The following is an 11,178-nucleotide window of genomic DNA, read 5'->3' on the forward strand; positions in this document are numbered from 1 at the left end:
GAAAACGTCCAAGACAGCCTTTGAGTTCTTGTCAATGAGGAGCAAAGTCTGAAAAACAAATTAAATAATCTACTATCATTGAAATCAAATTACTTATGTCCATCTCCATACGATGGTTTCTTAATTCTAAAATTAAAGAGAAATCCATTTACTATGAAATCATAAAAAATTACATCAGGGGTTGCACAGATGAACAAGACAAAAACAAGGCTTCGCAATAATATTACAACTTAGTTTGTGGCTGCTGATTCACCAGGCTTCAACCACATAGTTTAACTCTGAATGGGTAAACAGCTACTAGTGAATTGATTCAAGCAACCACACATTGCACCGGCGTACACAAAAGAACTAGTTGTAAGCAGTGTTCCACGGCTGTTGGGGACGGGGGGATGCGGGGATGGGCTTTGGGGACGGGGGGACAAAGGGAAAAAGTTGCAGGGACTGGTTTCGGAGACGGGGGACTTGGGCCTGGGGAGGGGGAAATGCGTTTCCGTGGAACACTGGTTGTAAGTTACATGAATCATGCATATGATGCTTCCCACGTTTTAGAAAATCTTCTCTTGTCAAGAAACCTAAATTACTTTTGGCCATTTTCATATGACCATTCCTTAAATTTAAAAGAACAATTACTTTTACTGAAAAAATCATAAAGATGTCTCATTGAATGTTAGGCATTAGGAATATAAATACAAGGCTTGCAATAATTTTACGGTTTAGTTTGTAACCCTAATTCACTAATTATGAGCTTTAATCAAGAAGTTTTAACTCTGATTGGGTAATCAACTAGGTAGTGAATTGATGCAAGCAACTATACACGGCACCAGCATTCATGTACAGACTACATGTAGCATATCTGCAAACACAAGAGGCACAACAACAGAAAAGGAAGAATTATGAAGCCGCACCTATGTGGCCAAGATTTGAAGCGCAACTTATGCGCATGTACAAAAAGGACATAAAGGAGTTAAGTAATATGAAGATGTGTTTCAGAACATGGACAACAAAACGATACAAATGCCAATAAGATAAAATTTAAGGAGCACAAACTAAGTCTCTTCAACCATCTCCCTTGAGACAAAGAGCAAATATGGGTGACAAAGCAGAAATTAAAGTTCTATCACTGTAAAGGGAAACTCATCAAGCCCAAAAAGGACAATAAAAACTGCCAAAAGGAAATGGATCCCAAAATTTTGAAGATTGTTGACAAAATAGCTGAATCAAACTAATCCCAAGGAGTTTAAGTTTGTAAAGACTGAATGAGGAAACATTAAGTACTCCAGAAAGTTATTTATGTTGAAACAATTGAAAGAAACAAAAGACTTCAGTCAATTTAAAGAATGCGTCAAAGATGAACTTTCAAGTAATTGCTAATCCACTTATTGACTGATTCTTACAAGAGTCAGATATGAGCAGTTAGTATCTGCTTAAATCATAACACCGTTGGAAAGACGTCTACAAGATAGATAAATAAAAAAATGTAAGAGTGGAGTAGGGATAGAGAAGTCATAGACTGGACCATGCCACAGGAGAAAGGGAGGAAATAAAAGTGTCCAAGAATTAGAGAAAAAGTGTGAGGGTAGCATCTGAGGTGACACACCCTCCTTCACTCATGGAGTCGGTACCATTTGATGGGCAGCAGGTAGTGGGTAAAGACAAGGAGATGGCAGTTGGGCCATCATGGACCTGGGATGGTAAAGTGGGGAGGGCTGACAATATGTGGGCTTCTTGATCTCTCATCCTGTCAGTTATTCACATTTTTCTGACTCTTGTTTTGATGATTCACCACTTGTTATATTTCTTCTTGTTTTGGTAACTTGGTTATAGTTTTCTCACTTTTTTTGGTGCAGTGGCCATACCAAATCTCCCCACTAAATGCCAATAGGGATGCTCACTAAGTGCAAGGGTTCCCAATAAAAATCCTTTGTTTAACTATCAAAACAAAATTAGAGAACATTATTCATTATTGTAGACCTCTAATTTTACTAATTTAAATATCATTAAAAAAAGGCAAACAAAAAGGCTAATCTATCTTACTGTGGTTCCCATAAGAATCCCAGACAAGCATATCCCATAAAAAGCATGTATATAGCATAAGGTTTATACACTCAAAATAAAGGATTACACCATATGTAATTCCAGGGTGAATGGGTACAGGTTTAGGTAAGCAATTTTCTGAATTTTTAAAGCAAGGGTGTAGACAGATGTTAAGTGCAACCAAATGGCATGTACATCCACCTCCCCTGTTTTTGTGCTAGGATGCAGCAATGTCTGACATCAACATGTGCCCACCGGCTTCAATACTCCTATGTAACTTAAGATGAATCAATGTGATATTAGAAATAAAAGGACTTATACCCAAATATGTCTCTTGAATCAAATGTGACAAAAAGCTTAATCCCTTTCTAAGAAATTGATCAGAACACAAAATTATGTTAACAAAAGCAATGGTAAATACAATAGGATATCCCCAAGATATGAACAAGAACCTCCAGAACAGGCACCCATACATGAGAGCAAAGATACATTGCATTGAAACTCCAACCACAATTAAAACAATGGACAATCAGGATTGTTACAGAAAGTACACATACATACCTATTAGTAAAACAATCTTAAAAGTCTGCCCCTTAAATTACCATAACAATATAAACAATCAGATCACCACTGAAACAAGAAGGTACAGAAGTTGTCGAAGAAGATCAAACCCACTGGGATGAAATTGAGGGATTCTCTATCAAGAAAAGTACAAAAAGCTTTCATGGGGCAACATTTGCAGATTAGCCTGGTTTGAGGACAATGTGTGACTGAGTTGGATGTGTCACACAAGCAAGAATTGGAAAACCAGGAAATGAAAACAAAAACAGGTAAATGACAAGAAATCAGATAACAATGATAAAAAAACCAGGATGCAAAATTCTTTCACACACAAGACATTCTTCGGAATGATCAAAAAAGGAATTTGTGTAAAGAAGTTATCTGATGTTGTATTAAAAAATAGAGAACTTGGCCATTAGTGTCATTTCTTCAGTAGAAAGGCTTGCTTTATAAGCTTACTGACAATAACAGCCTCGTTTCCTTGCATACAACTTAGTATGGTAGATATCATACGTAAATATTGCATGTCCATGACCGTAGGTTATGACCACAAAAATGTGACTACAATTATAAAATATTGTGACCGGCTAGAAATGATGAGATTTACAGCCAAAAATTGCAATGTCCTTGAGATGTTGCCAGGTTCGTTGTTAAAGACTACAAGCAGATCACATTTTCAAAGTTCAAAGTGAACACAAACATCAACAGCAAGTATCCGGCCATTTTTTTACCTCAAAGAATCAACACCAAAAAATAAACTGTCCATTTTCTAAAACATGCAAAGACAGCCCAGGAAAAGAATGAGTTTTGAATATTTAACACGCAAATTTCTTATAAAATAAACGCAATATTCTATGCAAAAAATTAATTGGCTGACAAGGATGCTTGAAATGCACTCATTTCAGCTACCAAACATTTTAGAATTAAGAGCAATCACAAATGAATCTAATATATAATCCTGATTGTGACCTACGCTGAATCTCAAAGCAGCCAAAATTAAAACTAAATCTATGTCCTGCTGCTGAAACTTCATATAAGATGAACTTATAAGTACTTGAAAATTAAACATTTTGGTACTCTAAAGAAATCCTGTATCTTTTGTGCTTCTCTTCCACTTTAATAGTTTTCAAAAAATCGGATAGGTCACAGAGATTTGACTTACACCACAACTTGATAAGCTTAAGCCATAATTTTTGCTGATCTTTGAAAGAGACTGTCTACAACTTTGCTAACATTGGAAATTGTTTCCAAAGTGGCAGGGAAAATGCCATCAGGCTTTGGGTCATCAAAGATAATCAGGCAACCTGCACCTTGATCAAGAGTGCCAGCAAATTTCTTCTCCAAAATCATTTTAGACAGTTTCTGCTCAACAATATCTATAGGCAATCCAATCAGCTCTGTTATATGTGATATTTCAACCCTTGAATATGGTTCAATTAAGCGACAGAGGTTCTGTTCCAGAAGAGTATCATATAAAGAAGACAGGTGCCTGTGAACAATGGGGTCTTCTTCGAGCTGTGCTTTATAAGACCTAAGTGCCACTTCAAAGTCCTTCAGGGATCGCTTTGAGTATGCATCTGCAACAGCCTTCATGGCATCCAATTCCACTCCCATGTAGTTCAGCCCTGCTTTTGATGAAATGAGGCCTGCAACCAGACAAAATTTTAATGACATCTTTTTCCAATTGGGTAATTTAATACTATGTAAAAACATTTCAACAGAAATCCAAGAGAATATTTCAAAAGTAAATAAAGGATTGCGTCAATCTAAAAAAAAATGTTCTTTTGTTGGAGGGGAGGGAAAGAATTCACCAATGTTTTATATACATACCTCAATCTATAAAATAATGTCCTTTTTATTGGGGGAGGGAGTCAATTTACCAATATTTTATATACATACACATGGTCTTAAGGAAATCAAAAAATGTTTCCTCTACCTGCAACATCATCTGCCTGGTTAACCATGATCTTGCACAGAAGCATATACTTCAAACTGAACACTGCACGAGGATCCTCAAGAGCATTAAATGCCTCAAATGCCTCAAAAAAGTAACTAAAAGCCGTCTTGTAATCTTTCTCCTCAGCATGAAGAATTCCACTCTGGAGATCAATAGTCCCTTGTTGTGCAGGAGGAACGTAAATAGCATTGGCAGCTGTCCGTGCCGCTGTTAGGGCAGCCTTAGCCTTTGGAAGATTTCTCAAAGAGAAATGAAGCTTGCTTTCCAATAAATCAATATCAACAAGCAGCAGCTTGTCATCCAGCCTCCTGACCTCCTTTACAAGACCAGAAAGGAGGGTCAAAGCATCCTGGTACTCTTCATTTTCCATCAACAAAGCAGCCAGCCTTGCTTCAACCCTCTGCCTCAAGAATGTACGCTTCTCTGCACGGGTCCATTCAACCATTTCTCTGCAAAGGGAAATCTGAAGTTGTGAAGACCCTGGGATTTTCGCAATTGCATCAAGTATTCCTCTGACAATTTTCGCAGTCTTGGCCTTTGGAATCTGCAAAAAGAAAGGTCGTAGAACTGTGAGGAGGCTCTTAAGTTCTTCACCCCTCTTCTCCTGGGTGAGAATATCAGAAAGGTTGGAAATCGCCTGCTCTTTGATTCGAAGAGCCTCGGATGTAGATGAGGGACTCCCGATTATCTGATGTAGAAGAGAAATTGCCTGTGCAGGCTCAGTGTCCTTGACCTCTAAGGCATGAGATAGGGTCTCCGTGTTTGCATCAATGTAAGCCATGGATGGATTTGGATTGAAAATAAACTCCTATATAACCCACATCAATTTTCAATTATTATAAAATGAAGTAGAGGAGCAAGGTAAAAATTAAGAAAAAGAAAGAAATTTATAATGAAATAACTTAAAGATACAAAGCGGAAATAAACCCTGAAAAGAACTTTCCACATAAAAGCCTGTATCAGTACCAATTACAAAACGATAATCAAGTGATAGGGTATATTAAGGACAAAAAAGCTTTGTTCCACAGGGATTCATCCTCTGGGAAATTCCAGTCATCCCTGCAATGGGAGCATTTTAGGGACACGGGATTGGATATGAAAAATCCCCAGGCCATCCAATATAAAAAGAAATTGTGGAAATGTTTCTGAAACTTAAAGATTAATGGTGTAAGGCAGGAAGAAACTTTCAAACCCTGTAAACAGTTCACCACATTAAACTGATCAGGACACCGCAGATACAGAAATTGAATTCATTGAAGGACTAGTGGTTAAAAGAACAAAAAAAAAACAATAGAACCCACATCAATAACTTTTTGTTGGTTAGGAAGACAAAATTTAAACGCCACGAGAATGAAAGGATTGACTTACATTAATAGAAAATTTAACGAGGACAGACAGACACAAACCCTAAAAAGAGCTTAACACGTTTAAATCCTACGTCAAATCCATACGAAGATAAAACCCGGAAGTTTGGATAAATGCAGGAGAAAGAAAGCCATTTATGAAATTTTGAAAATGTCAAGGCGGTGGCAGATGTAAACCCTAAAAAGAGCTTACCACATAAAATCCTGTATTAAATCCTTACGAAGGCGAAATCCAAATGCTTGCGTAAATGCAGGAGAAAGTCATTTATGTAAATTTGATAATGTCAAGGCCGTGGCAGATGTAAACCCTAAAAAGCGCTTGACACATAAAATCGTGTATCAAATCCTCATCAATGTTCAGTGGGAGTAATTACAAATGCTAAGGAAAATGCAGCACAAAGAAAGGAATGTGTGAAAAGAAACTGAAACTTTCAGACGAAGCCAGACAGAAACCCTTAACAAGGCTCACGCAGAAAAACTGTGTCGAAGAAACCCTAATGGAAGTGACAGAAAGAAAAAATAACTCTTTTTCTCAGATTGGCATGGAAATAATCTGAAATTTGCAGCAGAATTGATAAGTCTAGAGGCTTTGTTTCATAGATATTAGTTTGCAGGAGAACAGAGAATTAATCGGAGAAATTTGCAATCAAAACCAAAGTAAATTGTGAATACTTACCTGTAAAACCAACGTAAAATCACACTCCGCCTCGAGAGATATCTCACCAAAATGTCTATTATTATGTCAAAATTTTAGATTCAGATTGAATGATGGGGTTTCGCGTCCGAACTAAAAAGAGCTAGAATATGTGTAATCTTGTGTTTGTAAAAGAGGAAAGGTTGGACAATTTCTCTTTTTCTCTTTTAAAGTTGCTTGGCAACTACTACTAAACACATTTATTATATTACAACATAATAAGTCTATTCTTTAATTTTTTTAATAAAGATATTATATATTAAAATCAAGTTGAAGTAGGTTAGGGTCTAGCTTGATTTGTGAGAGTTTCTAGTGGTAAAGCACGAGGTCACGAGGTAGTCTCCTCCCAGCCCACGTGGTACTAGAGGACATGTCGCGCTAGCATCACTAAGCACGTTAAAAATCTACTAGTTGCATTACATTGTATAAGGGGTGCTATACCAGATTCTTGAGTCTAAAAAAGAAAAGACAAAAAATAAAAATTAAAAAAAATTGAAATTTATAGTCAAAAGGGGCACAAAATTTTGTTTAAAGTTAAAGTGATAAAGATAGGAATAAAATAATTACATGACTTTGAAAAAAAAATAAAAATTACAACACAACAAAAGCACAACTCTATCAAGGAAACAATAGTCAAATTATTGGTACAATATCATGAAAAATAAAAAATAATATTAATTAAGAAGCAAGGGCAATAGCAAAATTTGGGGAGAGGATATTTTACCCATTAAGATTGGATATGAAAATGTGATCTCACTATTAGTAGAATGCCTCAAATTATATGATGAATGTATGCTTTGTCTAGGATCAAGTATGCAAGTTTGGTCAAGTTCACGACTATAAATTCATCTTGTCGAGAGTGAAAACTGTCGAAGGTGTAGTACGTCGAGAGTGTAATCTTGTCAAGAGGGAAACCCGTCGAAGGTGTAGTACGTCGAGAGTGTAATCCAGTACGCCGAGAGTGTAATCTTGTGGACTCTAAGTTTGAAAAACCCTACTTGATGCGTACCGTTACTATGGTGTTCATCTAGTTGACCTTCGTTTATTTTACTCTTCTATAGCATATGAGGATTGGGGTATTTATAAATAGCTTGGAAGGGCTATCATTATGTTGCAAGGAGATATGTTATCTTAGGTAAATCATCATGAATATGTCTAAAAGATCAAAGACAACAAATAAAGGCCATAAAATGATGTATGCATATTTTTTTACTCATTTTAGTGCACCAAGTCATAATTTCTCTATTGATTAGTCCTTTAAAGCTCTAAAATGAGAGAGGATGCTTGACATATGAAAGAGATTATACATGAATGTTGATTAATGACTTTAAAAACTAGCACATAGCATCAAATTTTACAATATGGGTACTTAGTTGGCTTAGCGTGGGAAAAGAAAGAGGCTTAATGGTCAAATCTTGAATTTAGATTTTAGAAATGTAGGGGTCGAGTCCATGACCATGAGAACAATCCCACAACCACAAAAATGACCTTAGGTGGAAAAATGGTTGAATTTAAGTGGCTAACAACTCTATCTTGGTAGGTATATAGATAATTGTAATCTGGATAAGATGAATGCATTGGAGTATGTATTTAAAAACATAAGGTATGGGCTAAATATGTGGGGCTACATGTGGTGGAAGGGGTAAATACTCTAAAATGGACCCACACACAAGATTGTGTCACTTGTTAATATGTATGTGTATTAAGATGTTTCCTCAAAATGGGCACAAAATTAAATTTTAAAAATGACATTGATATGTAAATTTGAACATTATAACAATGTCCGATTTGATATTTTCTCTAAAATAGTGGAGCAATTACAATCTAGGATTTGAAAGTTCAATTATCGATAAAGATTAGGGTTAGGGTAGCTACCACTTAACCATAAATTTCACATGGAATTAGATAATTTGCCTTCAAACTCTTTGTACATCTGATTTTAAATTTTTTCTCTAAAATGTAAGAAAAAAAATGATTTGATAATTGGTTAAAATAAGTGTGAAAATCATAAAAACTTGTTTTAAAATAAGTGTGAAAATCATAAAAACTTGTTTTAAAAAATATCCTAAAATTTGTGTTGTTATATGGAGCCTAATCAGACTTGGAAGTTAAATTTTCCCTACTTCTATTGGTGCAGTTTCCCCCCATATTTTTCGACGGGGGTTTGGGGCAGCGCCCCCGAGATGGGATCAAGGGGCAGTGCCTCGTGATACAAGGCGAGGTCGAGAGGCAACGCCCAGTGAGGCCAAAAAGACTTATTATTTTATTAAGGTGTCGGGTGTTATTTTTCTATTCGCTGACATGTTGTAACCCTAATTTTGTAACTGACAAAAGTCTTGATAAAAAGGCTAAGAGTTAGGGTTTTCTATAGAGAATTTTGTTATATTTTGCAGCAGTATTGAATTGCAAGGGGATTGTTAGTTGTAATCGGTTTTGATTTACTAGATAATAATATTGGACTCTCTATTTGGTGGATGTAGCTCTAGATTGGGTGAACCATGTTAAATTTTGTCTCTTCGTTGTTATTATTTATGTGTTTTTCATTCCTGTGTTTAATATTTATTTGCATATAATTGATATTTTCTGCATGCAATACAATGTGATCAAATCCTACTAAAAAATAACTAGGCAATTGCTTGGGACCTACTACTACCCTTGGAGTTTTATTTTAAGCTTAGTGTGGTACTTTCCCATATCATTACTTCTTTGGAAACATTTCTTTTTTGTTTATATTCTTGTAAAGAGATAAAAGTGTCATATGTAATATTTTTTAGGGTAAGTAAATGCAATAAATAAACTACCTTTGATGTGAGATCTTGGTTTAGAAATATGTACATAGTCATACTCGAAACATAAATAAAATAACAAAAATAAATATGTAACTTGAAGCTAGAGAAAATGAGACTATAGATATTATGACAAAAGATTGTTACATAATATTTGGAGCTAGATCTTAAAAAAATTGATCAAGATGACTATGCTCTATAAAATATATTACTATACATGAACCTGAATCAAATCTACACACTAAATTAAACCTTCACCACAACCAAGAGAATCAAACTAAAAGATGATATTTCACTAGGAGTGAATAATGAATTGAGATAATACAAAATGTAGTACCCCAAATATATAATGGCAGTGTGATGAGGTACAAGTAAACGGCCAATAACTACCTCAACCAATAATTAAATACACTAAAACATTATTAATTAATGCATAACTAAAATCTAATAATGTAAATGTTGGTTACCTAAGTGGAACTTAAGTAAATGTGAGTGGCATAAACCACTTTCACACCAACATGGCCTTGATCCCCCGATTTGTTGTTTTGACTTGTCATTTCTAGCCTTTAACTTCTTGTCCATCCCTAAACTTGTAGTCTTCATGTCTTTAGTACATGAAATAAAGACTCCCTATACTTGTATCCAAAAAGAAGAATTAGTGATGTTGAAGAACATTATTAGAGTTTATTATACTAAAAGGAAGGTAATTAACTTCCCACCTTGTGTAAGTTAAACCTTGTTAATCAATTCAATGAATTGATAAAGAGTTTGAAGGCATTGTAATGCCCCTCACATCTACTTTTCTGCATTACATACTTCTTTATGCGGATCTTTTGTGGTGTTTGATCTTGCTTTAGACTCTTCATTGTTGCAGTGTATGTGATTTCGAGTGTTTATTTTATGCCCAATTTTGATATATGTTCGTGATCATTCTAGACCATTGTTGTGTTTGATTGCTTCACGATGATTTGAGTATGTTGTTGCATTGAGATGCATGTTTTCTTCCTTGTTCTTGGTTGTGAGAACCATTGCATGATTGATTTGGATATTTCATTCATTGGGTTGTTGCTTGGCATAATCTAGACCTATTGTGCTTGATGATTGAGATAGACTAATATTGCAATGATCTAAGATTTCCATATGAGAGATGTTATTAATGTTGATTTAAGTAACGATAAGAATGAGATAAGTGATGTTAACTGGATTAGTTGATTAAAAGTAATGAATGATATTTTATGTTATTTTAATTTGATGAGATATCATCTTACTAATGATGTTATAATGTAGAGGAATAATATTGATGATTTTATTTAATGTAGTTAATTAGATGAAATTATTATTATGAATTTTATTTTTTAATTATATGTGAAAGGGATGATATCATATCATTCGATTATATGAGAATGCATACGATGTTAAATTCCCCTTCAATAATTTGAGTTAATTTGATTATTTATATATGTATGCATGAGTAGTGACACTTGACATGTGAACATTTCAATGACTATAGGTACAAGGCATTGGCTCCGCAAGTCAGAGCATGCCCGTTGGTTAACAAGAGATAGCACATGACCCCAAGGGTGTAGACCAGTTGGTTGAGTCGTTGAAAGACACAGATGATCAATGTAGGTTCAAGCCTCATCTGGTACCCAACCCGGTTAACTCAGCCACACCCAAGATGGGTCCCCTACAGAACTCTGTGTGGCCTCAGAGGATTAGTCTTGCCTCAGCTCATCCTGCAATGACCCCAAATTGGCAAAAAGTAAGACCAAGGTAAGGCAA

General features: G+C 35.3%; 1 protein-coding gene across 2 annotated transcripts; it reads right to left on the reverse strand.

Moving 5' to 3' along the window:
- Window positions 1-3,387: 3,387 nt before the first annotated feature.
- On the reverse strand, window positions 3,388-6,761 carry LOC131040459 (26S proteasome non-ATPase regulatory subunit 11 homolog). 2 transcript variants are annotated; one of them, XM_057973398.2, is made up of 3 exons: window positions 6,593-6,761; window positions 4,532-5,360; window positions 3,388-4,241 (listed from the first exon to the last, which is right to left on the reverse strand). In XM_057973398.2, exons 2-3 carry the CDS (start codon window positions 5,331-5,333, stop codon window positions 3,775-3,777), a joined length of 1,269 nt encoding a protein of 422 aa, XP_057829381.1. In that variant the 5' UTR covers window positions 5,334-5,360; window positions 6,593-6,761; the 3' UTR covers window positions 3,388-3,774. The 2 variants fall into 2 exon arrangements, with proteins under 2 accessions (XP_057829381.1, XP_057829380.1); XM_057973397.2 differs by lacking the exon at window positions 6,593-6,761 and adding an exon at window positions 6,110-6,410.
- Between the last annotated feature and the right edge of the window lie 4,417 nt (window positions 6,762-11,178).

This window comes from Cryptomeria japonica, chromosome 10, assembly GCF_030272615.1.
Source record: "Cryptomeria japonica chromosome 10, Sugi_1.0, whole genome shotgun sequence".
Classification (NCBI taxonomy): domain Eukaryota; kingdom Viridiplantae; phylum Streptophyta; class Pinopsida; order Cupressales; family Cupressaceae; genus Cryptomeria; species Cryptomeria japonica.

Coding starts and splice junctions, on each gene's coding strand:
- LOC131040459 (XM_057973398.2), bottom strand. CDS start 5,333: ATGGCTTACATTGATGCAAACACGGAGACCCTATCTCATGCCTTAGAG. Junction 4,242..4,531: donor CCAGGCAGATGATGTTGCAG/GTAGAGGAAACA, acceptor GTCTGGTTGCAG/GCCTCATTTCATCAAAAGCA.